This window comes from Rhincodon typus, chromosome 5, assembly GCF_021869965.1.
Source record: "Rhincodon typus isolate 14 chromosome 5, sRhiTyp1.1, whole genome shotgun sequence".
Lineage (NCBI taxonomy): Eukaryota > Metazoa > Chordata > Chondrichthyes > Orectolobiformes > Rhincodontidae > Rhincodon > Rhincodon typus.
This window is the reverse complement of record NC_063336.1, coordinates 73,534,982-73,551,879: the sequence shown is the minus strand read 5'-3', so window position 1 is coordinate 73,551,879 and position 16,898 is coordinate 73,534,982. Positions and strand designations below refer to the sequence as shown.

Here is a 16,898-nt window from a genome sequence, read left to right as displayed (position 1 = left end):
ATTGTTTTCCTATGCTTTTAGTCAATTTCTGTCAGATCTCAGCCAGCTCTTACTTGTATCTAAGATGAACTTTTTTACACCTTGAAGTCTTCCCTCATAAGATGTGTTTGCTTTCTCCATGACTCGAGTTACGAGCGAGTGGAACTCCTTGCCATAATCTACCATTGTTATTTTCTCCTTCTAATTCAGCCATCGAATTACACTCACCAAATTTAGACAGTTAACTTTTTGCAAATTAATGACATTGAAGTAGCTCATATATTGCTTGAAAAGTGTTAAAAATCTCATTATCACAGTTACATTTTTTGGTTTCTAGTTTTACCGTTACCAAAGCAGCTGTCCCAAGAGAAACACAGTCCAAAAGTGTGTTCCTATGACTTCACCAGCCTGTGTCAACTGTATCAATGAAAAGCCACTTGCCTGATTTCCTGACACAAGAACATCACTTGCATCATGTCAAAATTACATTGATTGCTTTCAGTGTGATCTCTACTAACATGCATGTAGAATTTCATGTCTTTGAGCTTATTTGTTTGCATCTTTAATTGCCACAAAGATAAATATTTTCATCAGTCATTAAATTATCCTTTTCAATCTGAATCATGCTGATTGAGAAAGATACAAACCAAGGTATATATTCCATCGAGCAATTGTATTATTCGACAGCTCTAAGTAAGCTGTTGCAATCAGATATGGCTAACATTGCCCCATATTTCATTTAAGTTGAATGTTCTGTTGCTGTCTACCTACGTAAAAGTTTTAATCTGTCATGAACCAGAAGTTTATTCATTTTTTCTTGTTGCAGTTTCACATGCCTCCAAATCTTCTATCAAAGCTGTGTGTTTAAAATGGGGCAAAATAGAACTTTGTTAAACAGAGGGTTTCTATAGCAAACTTTATTATTTTTGATATTTTTTAATTGAATTATCTTTAATTAAAGGCAAACTAAGATGCAGAATAAATTAGGTTGATGCAATTGACATCCTGTTTCATAACGAAGATTCTGTTTTGACAGTCTAACCTGGAAAAGGTTAATGCCCAGATTCCATTGTCATTCCATCAGTCGGGCACCCAGCTAACATTAAGCCTGAGAAGGAGTACAGGATAGAATGTGTAGAATGGTATTAGCCACACAGAGACTGCTTTGGAGACTGGAGGGAAAGAGTTTTGTGAAACATCTGAGTGTCCTTGCTGGAGGCAGGTTCACAATATCAACAGCAACCCAGCTAGCAGTAGTAATCAGCCAATTACTGGCAATCGATTCATGGACTTCCCCGATGTTAGACAGTTCGCTGTAGGAGCCTGAAGTCTGAAAGTGGTCTACGGAAGGGTGTAGAAGTTGAGACATTGAAGGGAAACTGCCTTCAATTACTGAATTCCCCACCGTACCAATCACTCCTCCTCCCACTTCAGGAGCTAATGGTGTCATAGGGCACATTGTTGAGGTACCCCCACTGTGTCTTCATTACATTGACAGTGCCAGCTCTGCCAGGGGAGTTCCTGACACCCACAGCTACAATTGCTCCACTTTTGGCCTTCCTGCTCCCCTGGAATTTTTTGCCAGCAACAATATTTCCATTCTGATCTAGATATTTATTATAGAACAGTATTCCCATCCAGATCCAGATATTTATCACAGAACAATATTCCAATTCCGATGCAGGCAATTGTCATTGAACAATATTCCCATTCTGATCCGAATATTTATCACAGAGCAATATTACCACCCCAATCCAGAAATGTATCACAAAACAGTATTCCCATTCCAATGCAGACATTTAACACAGAATGATATAATCTGGATATTTTATCAAACACAGTATTTCCATTCCAATCTGGATATTTCACCAGGAACATTATTCTCACTCTGATGCAGACATTTCACCAGATACAGTATCACTATTCACATATAGTTATCGCATGATGATCTTTTTTGCATTTTCCCTCAACAGTCCCCACTTTCCTGTTAGAAATAGTAATAACTGCTGATGCTGGAGTCTGAGATAACACAGTGTGGAGCTGGAGGAACATAGCAGGTCAGGCAGCATCAGAGGAGCAGCAAAGTTGATTTTTCGGATCGGGACCCTTCTTCTCTGTTATTCTTGATATTCAGTATTGAATGGATTACAGTAGTAACTGCCCCGGATCACATTATATTCTCCACTTTGGCTACCTGATGGAAAGGGTCTTTGTGTCTGTTTACATTTTCTGTTTATTTCTATCTATTGCTGTATTATGCCCACACCAGAATATCAATTAACCCCAGTAGAACTTTGCCTCCCAAATTGCCATTACTAGTAAATGGTTTTCGCCAAGACAAATGCAGGTAAGAAGTTTAGCTTACAATATAATGTTGCTGTGGTGTTAGGAAAGGGTTAGATAATGGATAACATTGTGAACCATTTAGTTTCAGTTGGTGCTGAGCCTGAAGTGTCAAACTTCAATAATTCCAAATATACTATTAGTTCTGAATATATTCTTATGGGAGGAATATGAAGGCTATTCAAAATTAAAGCTTCCTAAATGACTAAAGAGAAAGTGATTAAGCTGAAGCAGTAAAAGAAGTCATATCATAAATTGGGTTTATTATATACTTGAGAAGCAAGGATAATAGAGAAGAACTGAAACAAAAATAAAAGGCAAAAAGAGAGTGAATAGCAAAAGATTAGTAGATAAAATAACAGGAATACCAAGGGCAACACAGTGGCTCAGTGGTTAGTACCCACAGCAACAAGAACACAGGTTCAATTCCACACTCAGGGAACTGTCTGTGTAGAGTTTGCACATTTTCCCTGTGTCTGTGAGCATTTCCTCCACTTGCTGTGGTTTCCTCCCACAGTCCAAAGATGTGCAGGTAGGGTGGATTGGCCATGCTAAATTGCCAGTAGTGTCCAGGGATGTGAAAATTGGATGGATTAGTGATGGGAAATGCAGGTGTAGAGTTGAACTTTAGGGGTTCTATAATTCTAAGTCTTATAAATATATCTTGAGTACGAGGATAATTAAGTGAAAGATGGAACCAGTTAAGGCTCAAAGTTGAGAAAATATCAGGGAGGCTTGGACATGACTTAGAAATGACAGCATTACAACAATCAAAATGAATCTTATCACTGTCAAGTCACAGGAAGAGGTAGTTCAAAAACTTGAATTATAGTATCATATAGTGCAGGAGAGGCCCTTCGGCCTATTGGGTCTGCTGAGCCTAATTAATTTGACATACCTCTTTAATTCCAGATATACTAACAGTTCTGAATATATTCTTATGGGAGGAATATGAAGGCTATTCAAAATTAAAGCTTCCTAAATGACTAAAGAGAAAGAGATTAACCTGAAGCAACAAAAGGAGTCATATCATAAATGAGAAATACTTGACCTACAGCTTAATCCCATTTACTAGCAGCCCAAAGCCTTGAATGTTGTGACATGCCAAGTGCATTTTAATGGATGTGAGACAACTCGCCACTACCACCCTCCCAGACAATGCTTTCCAGACTGTCACCATGCTCTGGGTAAAAAGCTTTTCCTCACATTCCCTCCCACCTGTCACTTTGAACTTGTGTCCCCTCATGACTGACCCTTCAACTAAGGGAAACAGCTGCTACTTATCCACTCTGTCCATGGCCCTCATAGTCTTGTACACCTCAATCAGATTGCTGCTCAGTCTTCTTTGCTCCAACAAAAACAATCCAAGCCGATCCAATCTTTCTTCATAAATTAAATTTTCCATCCCAAGTGGAACTTCCTTCAGTACACTCACAACCTTCCTGTGATGTGGCATCCAGAATTGCACGCAGTACTGCAGCTTTGGTGTAACCAAAATTCTATATGACTCCAACATGACTTCCCTGCTTTTGTAATCTGTGCCTTGATTGATAAAGGCAAATGTCCCTTATGCTTTTTTCACCACCCTGTTAATGTGCCCTTCCACCTTTAGAGATCTATGGACAAACATTCCAAGGTCCCTATGTTCCACACAACTTCCTGGAGGTGGAGGGTTGTTTCTCGGACTGGAGGCCTGTTACCAGCAGTGTTTTTCAGCGATCAATACTGGGTCCACTTTTGTTTGTCATTTTTGTAAATGATTGGTATGAGAATATGGAAGGCATGGTTAGTAAGTTTGCAGATGACACCAAATTTAGTGGTATAGTGAACAATGAAGAAAATGACAAAGATATCTTGATTAATTGGGCTGAGGAGTGGCAGATGAAGTTTAATTTGGATAAATGTGAGATATTGCATTTTGGTAATACGAACAAGGACTGGACTTGTACAAGTAATGGTAGGGTCCTGGGTAGTGTTGTAGAACAGAGAGAACTAGGGATTCAGATACATAATTCTTTGAAATTTGTGTCACAGGTAGACAGGGTGGTTAAGAAGACATTTAACAGGCTTGCCTTCATTGCTTAGACCTTTGAGTATAAGAGGTGGAATGTCGTGTTGAGGTTCTACAGGACGTTGCTGAGGCCTCTTCTGGAGTACTCTGTGCAGTTCTGGTCACCCTGTAATAGGAAGAAAATTATTAAATTGGAAAGGGTTCAGAAAGGATTTACCAAGATGTTGCCGTGAATGGAGGATTTGAAACATAAAAATAGACTGGGACTTTTTTTTTAACTGAACCCTATCCCTGTAACCCTGCATTTCCAATGGCTAATCTACACATCACTGGACACTATGGGCAATGTAGCATGACCTGTCCATCTACCCTGCACCACGTTGGATTGTGGGAGGAAATTGGAGCACCCAGAGGGGAGAATGTGCAAGCTCGACACAAACAGTCACCCAAGGCATGAATTGAACCCAGGTCCCTGGTGGGTTGAGGCAGCAGTGCTAACCACTGAGCCACTGTGCCGCCCATGGGAATTTGGTCAATTGGTTGAACTGAAAGGTCTGTTTCCATGCTGTGTATGATTCTATGACTCTATGCCACTCATTAAATACTTCCTTGTCAAATTAATCCTTCCAAAGTGTATCACCTCCCATTTTTCAGGGTTAAATTCCACCTGCCACTTATCTGCCCATTTGACCATCCAGTTTTTATTTTCTTGTAGTACAAGACACTCAACCTCACTGTTAACCACCCAACCAATTTGATAGGATAATAATAAATAAAGAGGAAGAATGCAAAATGTTGGCAGTGTTCAAAGTGGGAAGTTTATGAATGTACTGTTGCAGAATGAGATAAGAGTAAAAATAGCAGCGCTCTGGCCATAAGCTCCCAATCCTCATTTTATTTGGGAGTTCTGCCAAATAAATAGAAGATTAGAATCCTACACTATATCCAAAAGAAGGTGAAAGGAATATGCTGAGGGTGCTGGCAGGGATAATCCAAGAGGAAAAAAAGAATTGTCTTCCAAAAAACATGTGGGTTAATAAATTAAATCAAGCATGGATTTGTTGGAATGGAATCTGTCTAGAGCTTTTCACTGAGTTCTTTGATAAAGTAATCAAAAAGGGTGAAGAGAGTACTATGGTAGACACTGTATATAGAGACATTCAAAGTGCATTTGATACAATGCCACATAATAGACTAGTTTGATAAAGTTGAAGCCCCTGTAATTAAAGTGATAATGATAGCATGTTACAGATCTGATCAAGGAACAGACAGAGTTATCACTCAATGCATGTTTTCACACTGGTGTTTCCCAGATGTCATCCATGGATGAGTAGTGCGGTGGCTCAGTAGTTAGCACTGTTGCTTCACAGCGCCAGGAACGCAGGTTTGATTTCACCCTTGGGCAACCGTATGTGTGAAGTTTGCTTGTTCTCCCTGTGTCTGTGTGGGTTTCCTTTGAGTGCTCCAGTTTCCCCCCACAGTCTAAAGATGTGCTGGTAAGGTGGATTGGCCACGCTAAATTACCCATTGTGCCCAGGGACATGTAGGCTAAGTGGGTTAACTATGGAAAATGCAGGGTTACAGGGTTAGGGTTGGGATTGATGGGTCCGGTTGGGATGCAGTTTGGAAGGTTGGTGTGACTGGATGGGCCAAATGGCCTGCTTTCAAACTGTCAGGGATTCTATGGATGCATAGAATATGATGTAGGTTTTTTTTGATCGTTCAAAGGTGAGAAATTTAAAAAATCAATGAGGTAAATGATAACAGAGTTGATGAGAGCTTGACAGACTGGTAAAATGATTGACAGTTGAAATTTGAGTGAAATGATGCCTTTGGGAACAAGGACAGGCAATGTATGGTAAATTGTATAATTGTAAAGGGTTAAGAGGACTTAGAAACTGTGAGTGGCACCTTGTGTACACAAGCCTATAAAAGTAGCAGTTCAAATTGATAATTGATGAGAATGAGCTCTTTTACATGGCTTCTGTTCCAAACTCGACCATTTAATGACCAAACATTATAAAATCTCATTACAGTTTTCAAGTCTTGTAATTATTCAGAGTTTCTTCTTATCAGATATTCCAGGTCTAGATTACTAGGACACAAGTTTGCCAGGCTTACATGCATATGTCTGCCTCTTTTACCCTTTTTTTCTTCTCCCCCCACATGCAAAGTATCCTGAACACTATTCATCCTGACTTCAGTCCAACTGACAGTCTTGTTCTTTTTTTAACAATGAGAGGGTTTGATTATATTGTTTTCATCTTTCAAGCAAGTTAAAGAACCAAATCCTTCATCTGGGTCCTGCCCTCTGTAGCTTGTCACCTCTTTCGTGCTGCAATCACGTTCCCCTCCAAACACTGACCTCTTGCAGTCTCTTCTTTCTGATTGTCAGGAAAGATACCCAAAAGTGTACGAGTGCAGCCTCCTACCACTTCCCACCTGTCTAAGGATTTGCCAGCAACCTGGCAGGAAACATAGATATACCACACCAAAGGACGCCATCTGGCCCATTGCCTCTGTGACTAGTCCCACTTTGTAGGGTTATATCCTTGTGCTTCTTTTAACAATGCACTGAGGTTGCTGCATCTAATGTTCGACTCTGCAGATAAGATTCATGAAAATGGAACACTTAAGACAGATTCAATTATATGGATAGACTGGAGAAAATGGAATTTTCTCTGGGTTTGATCCTTTCAGAAATAGAACTCTTTGTAGACACCTCGTAGTCAATTCTTCTCTTGATTTTCTCCTGAGGGAAGAGAAAGTGGAAGGATCGAACCCAGAAAGCACTCATTTAAGCTAACTGGCAGAAGAAGCAATGACAACATGAGAAAGTAGTTAGGATCAGAACACATTGGCTAAGTGTGTGGTGGAGGCAGTTTTAATCAGGGCTTTCAAAAGAGAATTGAATGATTATTTGAAGCTGACAGGGGACAGGCAATAGATGAGACAACAAGGTGTAGAGCTGGATGAACACAGCAGGCCAAGCAGCATCAGCGGAGCAGGAAAGCTGACGTTTCGGGTTTAGACCCTTCTTCAGAAATGGGGGAGGGGAAGGGGATTCTGAAATAAACAGGGAGAAAGGGGGAGGCGGATAGAAGATGGATAATCAGAAAAAAGAAACGGGTCGAGACCCGAAACGTCAGCTTTCCTGCTCCTCTGATGCTGCTTGGCCTGCTGTGTTCATCCAGTTCTACACCTTGTTATCTCAGATTCTCCAGCGTCGGCAGTTCCTACTATCTCTGACTCTGTCGACATATCATTCTCGAACTGCCTTTCAGAAGCTGCTATTCTGCCTAGCAATAGCCCTGACTAGCAATGCCACACCCCACCGCTTTTACTACCTTCCCTATTTCTTTTAAAGCATCTAAATCCCGGAACTTCCAACAACCATTCCTGTACCTGAATTACCCAAGTTTCTGTAATGGCCACAGCATCGTAGTTCCGAGTACTGACCCATGCTCTAAGTTCATCCGCGTTATTTCTGATACTTCTACCATTGAAGTATACACACTTCGAACCATCCCTGTGTCCACAATTTCGCTCCATCGACCGCATTTCTTTATTACCAACCTCACTCCCTGATGTGTCTGTTGGAAGGCTGAATACCTCATCCTCTGAATTACAAATCTGGTTCCCCACGCCCTGTCAATCTAGTTTAAAACATCTCGTATAGCTCAAGCAAACCTCCCTCCCAGGATATTTGTGCCCTTCCAGTTCAGGTGCAACCCGTCCTTACTGTACAGGTCCCACCTTCCCCAGAATGTGCTCCAATTATCCACATAATGGAAGCCCTCCCTCCTACACCAGCCCTGTAGCCACATGTTTAGCTGCACTCTCTCCCTATTTCTTACCTCGTTATTACGTGGCACTGGTAGTAATCCAGAGATAACTACCCTGTATGTCCTGGACTTCAGCTTCTATCCTAACTCCCTGTACTCATTTTTCACATTCTCAGCCCTTTTTCTACCTATGTCATTGGTACCGATGTGTACCATGGCTGCTGGTTGCTCACCCTCCCTCTAAGGGATATTGATGGACTAGATGAATGAGCAAAACTGTGGCAGAAGGATTTTAATGTAAACAAGTGTGAGGTTATCCATTTGGACTGGAAAAGATATTCCCTAGATGATATGAAGTTCAATACGGTGGATGTCCAAACAGACTTGAGTGTTCAGGTGCATAGATCTTGAAGATGTCACAAACAGGTGCAGCAAATAATCAAGAAAGCAAATGCAGTGCTGGCCTTTATATCTAGAGGACTGGAGTATAAAGATGCAGAACTTATGCTGTAGCTGTACAAAACCCTGGTTAGACCCTACTTGGAATACGGTGAGCAGATCTGGGCACCACACCTTAGGAAGTGCATGTTAGCCTTGGAGTGGGTACAACGGAGATTCACATGAATGAAACTGTACTTCAGGTATACATTATGAGGAAAAAGTATACAAATTCAACCTGTTTTCTCTCCAGTTTTGAAGGTGATCTGATTAAAGTTTTCAAGATAATAATGATTGTACAGGACGTTGGTGAGGCCACTTTTGGAGTACTGTGTACAGTTCTGGATATTATTAAATTGGAGGAGATGCAGTAAAGATTTGCAGGGATGTTACCAGAACTGGAGGGTTTGAGTTATGAGGAGAGGCTGGATAAACTGGAACAAGTGTATAAGTAGGAAAGGTTTAAAGAGGTATGGGCAAATGCATGCAAATGGGACTAGTTTAGTTTGGGAAACTTGGTTGGCATGGATGAGTTGGACCAAAGGGTCTGTTTCCATGATGTATGACTCTGTATTAACAGGAAAAGACAGGTTAAATAAAAATAAACTATCTCCACTGGTTCAAGATTCCAGAACTATGAGGAATAGTCATTTGGGCCAGACCATTCAGGAGAGATGTTAGGATGCACTTCTGTGCAAAAACCATGCTAGAGGTTTGAACTCTCTGCCACAAATGGCAGTGGATACAGAGTCAGTTGTTAATTTTAAATTTTTGACAGATACATTTTTGTTAAGCAAGGACATTAAGGGATATGAGCCAAATGCAGGTATGTGTATTACTGGACTGAAATGTTAACTCAGCTTTTTCTCCACAGATGCTGTCAGACCTGCTGAGATTTTCCAGCAATTTCTGTTTTTGTTTGCGCACCCATGTTGTGAATTAGTGATTCCTGACATCATCCTTGAAGTATGTAGTTCTAATTTTAAGTTTATGTCCTTTGCCTGATCAAAGGGAGTAGTTTCTCTATCCATCCTCATAGTTCCTTCAAAGGAACTTAAGCAACTCAGTTATATTAACTCCCCGGTCAATAGTACTCAAATAAACACAAGTTTTGTCTTTGAAAAGTGTCATGGTTATTTAACTCATTTGGTGAATCATTCTGGTGAATCTGTGTTGTGCCCACGCAAAGACCGAAATCCTCCTGAGATGCAGTACCCAATCATGCGCATAGTACTCCAGTTAAATCAGAGCTTTATACTAGTGTTGCATACTCTCCAAATTTTTTTGTATTCCACTCCCTATAAGACGAAGACTAAACAATCGACTGAAATTTCAAATTATTTTCTGTACCTGTCCATTAATTTCTAGAGATTCTGTACTTCAGCCCATTATTATTTCTCTTCCTCCTCCTTACCAATTTAAAAAAAACGCTCTTAATTGGTTTAGCTCATCTCTGATGGTCAGATTCTGCAACTGATTTTTGTATATTGCTTGGAGATAGAGTAAAACCATCCAGAGATTGAGATTTCTCATTGCCCTGTGTCTGTTGAGCAAGATACTCAAGCAGGGAATGCTGGAAATACTCATTGGGTCAGTTAACACCTACGGAAAAAGAAACAGCTAAGGTGCTGTAGTTTCACCACTGAGGTGGGAAGTGTGAATCTACAAATTTCCCAGCTTGCCGCACTTGCCTCAGAGAGAAGCTCTGTTAAACTAGTCTTCATCAGCGAGTGTGGGTGATAAGTGCAGTTTCCTGTACCTGATGCAGACCAAAGCAATCACAGGGACTGCTGAGGACTGAGGGAGTTTGTCCTAGATGTTAAAATATTAGGCCTCTTATTGGTCACCCCTTACTCCCCATCAACACCCACATCCATTGCCCATAACCCATCACACTAACTCATGGCAACCATTTCACCTCACCTACGCCCATGGCCAATTATAGCTTCTTATCAACTTAATGTGAGCTCAATTTCCCCCGCAACACACTTTCCCCTTACATCCTCCACGCCAGTTCACCTACTACTATTCACCATGGACAGACCTCAAGAGCGATGCTGAGCTGAAATAAAGGCCTCCACTTTTTTCACAGCCTTTATCACAATAAACGGAAAAATATAAAGGAAAGACGCTGAACTTCAAAGGGCTCAGAAAAGATTGATAAGGATGTTGCCCGGATTGGAGGGTTTGAGCTATAGAAAGAGGCTGAATAGACTGGGGCTTTTTTACCTGGAGAGTTGGAGGCTGAGGGGTGACTTTATAGACATTTATAAAATCACGAGGGGCATGGATCAGGTGAATAGCCAAGGTCTTTTTACTAGAGTGGGGGAGTCTAAAACTAGAGGGCATTGGTTTAAGGTAGAAGGGACAGATTTAAAAGAGACCTGTGAGGTTCCTTTTTCACACAGACGGTGGTGCTCGTATGGAACGAGCTGTCAGAGGAAGTGGTGGAGGCAGGTACAATTACAACATTTAAAAGGCATCTGGATGGGTATATGAATATTAAGTGTTTAGAGGGATATGGGCCGAATGCTGGCAAATGTGACTAGATCAGTTTAGGAGATGTGGTCAATATGGTCGAGTTTGATCGATTCCAAGCTGTATAACTCTGACTGTAAGCATTCTTGGGAAAGTCTTTTGCGCTCTCAGCAGACATTGTGTAACTTCCAAGAAATTCTGCAGCCTAATAACAGCCCTCAAAATAGGGACAGGAGTTTGGGGTATAACAAAGATTATGCCATTTTTCAATGTTAAAACCTCATCCAAATCAAATTGTCACTATGTGTTTGGGCTGCATCTTGCACAGTCACAAACACAACCCCTCAGCATGTTGATCGTTCACGACATCACCATGCCAACACTCTCACTCCACCAAACACATGTTGACTTCGTTAAACTGATTTTTGCAAATGAAAGAATTTATCTTCCTGTGTATCGTATTCGTAAAGATTTCTCAAATATTTGACATTTAACTGTGTCATAGTTTTGTTCTTGAATGAATTTGTTTTTTGATTCATCCTGCCAACTTTCCAGCATCTTTGAATGGTTCAAATCATTGACTGTTTTCTGTATCATGTTTTTGAAAGTGCATTGCCTTTATGATTTACAATCTAACATTATATTCCTTCTTTGTTTTCCTTTTCTGTCCTCTTTCTTTTCCACCATGGGATGCCATGTACTGGCATTAGTGAAATACAGCACTCTCTTGACAGGGCTAGGAGTGCTAGCACCAACTGTTTGAGACCAGATACTAGTTTACAGTCATCAGAACAAGACAGGTATATCCAACCCTTTATTATCCTTGTCATCTGTGCTGATGATTCGGTGTTTCTTTCATTATGACCCTGTAGGATTCTTGGATTTATGTTCACACTGTAACAGTGTTTTCTGCCCTTCTGCTTAGACAAATCCTCAGATGTGAACCATTTAACATCTCACCTTTCTTTTGCATTGAGTGTTTGTCATTTCAGTAGTTTCCCATTTTCCTTGCTCACCCTTCTTCCAATTCAGTGGTTGTGCCTGTGGAGAGCCTTTCATATGTTGACAGTGATAAAATTTGCAATGACTAAAGTTTAAAAATCAAAACAAAAATTGGGAAATTGAAACTCCTTTTTAAACATTTTCTCTTATTGTCCTGAGAGTTGTCTAAACATGGAAATGAAATTCTTCCTGTTTCTGTCCAACATATTTACCAGACCTTCACAGCCGTACTATGTTGATTTTTAGGCTCACCGAGTTAGCCGTGCAATTGATCCAAAGTCCCAGCCTCCATTCTTACTCTGATCTTGGGTGATCGAGGCAGCATGTTTCTGAGGCAAGTCGTTAATCAGGTTTCTGCTATATATTATCAGTTCACCTCCTTCTGGAAAGGGTTGGTGTGTCTGGGCATCAGCTCAAGACAGAATGAAAGTGTCACATTCAGAGGTTTAGTAGTTCACAAGTACTCTTGGTAATTGCCTTACCTCTTAACTTCAGAAAGGTAATTGAGTCATTGGGTCAGAAGCTGTTTGAAACAGTGAGTGGGCCTCAGTGAGATTCAATTGTAGCCACTTTCCATACAATGTTCTTCATCATCCATTATGACTTTAGCAGAAATCTTGCTTGTTCTAATAGGCTACAAATCCAATTGACTCTGATATCTGCTGTGGATAGGGTTGCCAACTGTAGTTGGATGTATTCCAGGAGATTTAATCACAAGACTGTGCTGCCCCTCACCATCCCCTTCACCAACAGTAATAGGTTAACACATCATAGCTGTTTATCTTTGCATGCCAAACAGAAAGAAAATAAACTCAGAGATAGTAAGAACTGCAGATGTTGGAGTCAGAGATAACAGAGTGTGGAGCTGGAGGAACACAGCAGGCTAGGCAGCATCAGAGGAGCAGGAAAGTTGACATTTCGGGTCAGGACCCTTCTTCAGAAAAAATAAACTTCTCCTGATCTAGTAGGGTAATCCAGGAGTATCCCATCCGTAACACAATTACATAAACAAAAAACTCACGAAATGTTACTGCCCCACTTAATTTTGTTGTTCAGAAGATTGATCCTGGGAGTGGGAAGAATTGAAAATCTTACTAATTTAGCCTGACCTACTTGATAGAAAGTAATTATTCTGAATAATAATTTGAACATTGCTACCTTATGGTCTTCAGTGGAAATTCTCGAGTTTTGTGAACTGTCCCCATGTTTAAGCATTGCAGATATCGCCTCAACAACCATCCAAGATTCTGAAATACAAAGAGGGTCCCTGAATAAAAACAGTTCTGTTTACCTTACAAATCTTTCCTATTAGTGAACATGAAGCATGAAGTTTAATTTGTTTCATTTGTCATATCTCTTCTAGCATCTTCACATCTATAGGGGGTATGAGTGGATCGGGAGGGTTTTTATTCGAGTTCAATCTTTTTGGGAATTGAGCTTTGCACGCTGACTTTTTAACTTGTGTTTAATTCCTGCTTTATTTAATGATGTATCAGTCACTGTTCCTTGATTCTTGAGAATATGTCACGTAAAGAAAGTCTCGTCAGCATGAATCTGGGAAAGGGGTTTTCAGTCCCGATCAAAGGCAGGAACAGAAGCAGATACGGGCTGGAAACTGCCAGCATCACCACCAGCCTCTTGTTCCCCCAACAAGGCTCTAAGGCCATCTCAGATTTTCCTAATGTAGCAAGGCGCTAATCCTCCTGGAAAACATAGAATATGAGACCTGCGGGCTAAAGTAGGCAATTCAGCCCCTCCAGCCTGCTCCATCATTTAATACCATCATGGCTGATCCCATCTCAGCCTCAACTCTACTTTCCTCCCTGCTGTTCTTCAGGAGAAAGGCAACCAGCAGGAGGGCAAACTAGTGAGGGGAGCCATGGCCCCTGGCAGACCTAAGAGTCTTGTCCACCTACTTAGGAACAGATGATGCCAACAACCTGCTTGTTGAGGGGCACCACACTCACCACTTCTGCAATGGTGGTCTGACTTTTTTTATATTTCTTGTTTTTTAAACATTGTTGAGAGAACAACTCTGTGTTGAAACATCCTGTCAGTACCTTAGTATTTGCTGCTGCTCTGAAACTGGAAAATTTCTGATTGATCCTCTGGCTTTTAGATTTTAGAGACATCAAGAGAATGGAGACAAGGTGGGAATATGGCATTAAGATAGAGGATCAGCCATGATCGTATAGAGTAGCAGAGCATACTCGAAGGGCCGAGTGGCCTACTTCTACTTCTGCTCCTAGTTTAGATGCTTTGAGTGCCCACCCACTACACTTCATCAGACACGGAACTTGGCTCCATGCCAATTAATTTTTAGCTCAATGACTATTTCCCACCAAGGAACACGTCTTGACTGCTGTTTTGCACTCACCCTTCCCCAAAGACACAGTTTCAAACCCAAAAGTCTGAATCGCCAGTATTCCGAAACAATTTTGAGATGCTACCCTTGAGATTGCTGTTCCAAACTTTGGGTGTTGACAAGTCTGTTGTGCTGCATCAAGCTATCTTGGCTGAGGTGTTTCATACTTGTAACAACCCCACGTAGGAAATGTTTTCCAGCTCTCAACACCAGAAGCTTGACAGTTCAGCTAGATCAATCCGGTCTCAAACTTGTAAACAACCCAGTGAGAGTCAGTTTGAACAGTTTGGATTAGTTTGAAATCCCGAAACCTCAGTTCTGTGCCATGTCCCAGAAACTCTCAAGTGAGGTTTTGGTCAAGAAAAAGAAGGAAGCATATATCAGTTTTAGACAGAAGAGATTGAGTGAATCCATAGAAGAGTGTAAAGGCAGCAGGCATATGCTTAAGAGGGAAATCAGGATGGCAAAAAGGAGACATGAGACAGCTTGGCAAATAGAGTCAAGGAGAACCCAAAGCGATTCTACAAGACAAAAGGGAAACTAGGGAGAGAAAAAGGCCCCTTAAAGATCGCGAAGGTTGCCTATGTGTGGAACCGCAGAAGATGGGTGAAGTACTAAATGAGTATTTTGCATCAGTATTTATGTGGAGAAGGATATGGAAGCTATAGAACGTGGGGAAATAAGTAGTGACATCTTGAAAAATGTCCATATTACAGAGGAGGAGGTGCTGGACTATGAAAATGCATAATTGTGGATAATCCCCATGACCTGATCAGGTGTACCCTAGAACTCTATGGGAAGCTAGGGACGTGATTGCTGGGCTCCTTTCTGAGATATTTGTGTCAACGATAGCCACAGGTGAGGTGCTGGAAGACTGGACGTTGGCTAACATGGTACCATTATTTATGAAAGGTGGTAAGGAGAAGCTAGGGAACTATAGACTGGTGAACCTGACATCAGTGGTGGGCAAGTTGTTGGAGGGAATCCTAAGGGACTAGATTTACATGTATTTGGAAAGGCAAGGACAGATTAGGAATAGTCAACAAGACTTTGTACGTGGGAAATCGTATCTCACTAACATAATTAAGTTTTTTGAAGTAATGAAGAGGATTGATGAGGGCAAAACGGTGGACATGATCCATATGGCCTTCAGTAAGGCGTTTGACAATGTTCCTCGTGGTAGACTGGTTAGCAAGGTTAGATCACATAGAGTGCAAGGTGGACTACCCATTCGGATACAGAACTGGCTTGAAGATAGAAGACAGGGTGGTGGTGGGGGTTTGCTTTTCAGAATGGAGCCCTGTGACCAATTGTGTGCTGCAAGGATCGGTGCTGGGTCCACTGCTTTTCTTCATTTGTATAAATGATTTGGATGTAAAGGTAGGAGGTATGGTTAGTAAGTTTGCAGGTGACACCAAAATTGGTGTAGTGGACAGCAAAGAAGGTTACCTCAGAGTGCAATGGGACCTTGATCAGATGGGTCAATGGGCTAAGGAGTGATAGATGGAGTTTAATTTAGACAAATATAAGGCATTGCATTTTAGAAAGGCAAATCAGGGCAGGACTTTTCCACTGAATAGTAAGGTCCTGGGGAGTATTTCTGAACAAAGAGACCTTAGAGTGCAGAGTCTTTGAAAGTGGAGTTGCAGGTAGACAGGATTTGGTATGCTTGCCTTTATTGGTCAGTGCATTGAGTAGAGAGTTGGGAGGTCATGTTGCAGCTGTACAGGACATTGGTTAGGCCACTTTTGGAGTACTACATGCAATCCTGGTCTCCCAGCTATAGGAAGGATGTTGCAAAACTTGAAAGAGTTCAGAAATGTTTAGGGTGGCAAGGTGTCTCAGAGGTTAACACTGCTGTCTCACAGCACGAGGGAGCTGGGTTACTGTCTGTGTGGAGTTTGTGCATTATCCCTGTGTCTGTGTGAGCTTCTGCCCACAATCCAAAGATGTGCAGATTATGTGGATTGGCCATGCTAAATTGCTCATACTGTCCAGGAATGTGTGGGTCATGTGGATAACCCATGGGAAGTGCAAGGTTATAGGGTAGGGGTTGGGTCTGGATGGGATGCTCTTCAGAGAGCCAGTGTTGACTTAAAGGGAGAGGCTGAATAGATTGAGGCTATTTTCCCTGCAGCATGGCAGGTTGAGGGGTGACCTTTTTGAGTTTTATAAAATAATGAGGGGCATCGATGGGGTAAATAGACAAGGTCTTTTCCCCAGGGTGGGGGAGTCCAAAACTAGATGGCATAGGTTTAAATCGAATCAGAGATAGTAGGAACTGCAGATGCTGGAGAATCCGAGACAACAAGGTGCAGGGCTGGATGAACACAGCAGGCCAAGCAGCATCATAGGAGCAGAGAGGCTGACGTTTCGGGCCTAGACCCTTCATCAGAAAAGGGGGAGGGGAAGGGGGTTTTGAAATAAATAGGGAGAGAGTGGGAGGCGGATAGAAGAGGGATAGAGGAGAGGATAGGTGGAGAGGAAACAAACAGGT

At 41.5% G+C, this 16,898-nt stretch overlaps 1 protein-coding gene across 1 annotated transcript in view; it reads left to right on the top strand.

Moving 5' to 3' along the window:
- The window catches only part of LOC109919852 (regulating synaptic membrane exocytosis protein 1-like), a 424,455-nt gene that overhangs the window by 233,898 nt on the left and 173,659 nt on the right, over positions 1 to 16,898 (top strand). The window contains exon 18 of the mRNA XM_048597070.1: positions 11,745 to 11,834. Coding sequence (XP_048453027.1) covers positions 11,745 to 11,834 — 90 coding nt within the window. The remainder of the gene's footprint in view (positions 1 to 11,744; positions 11,835 to 16,898) is intronic.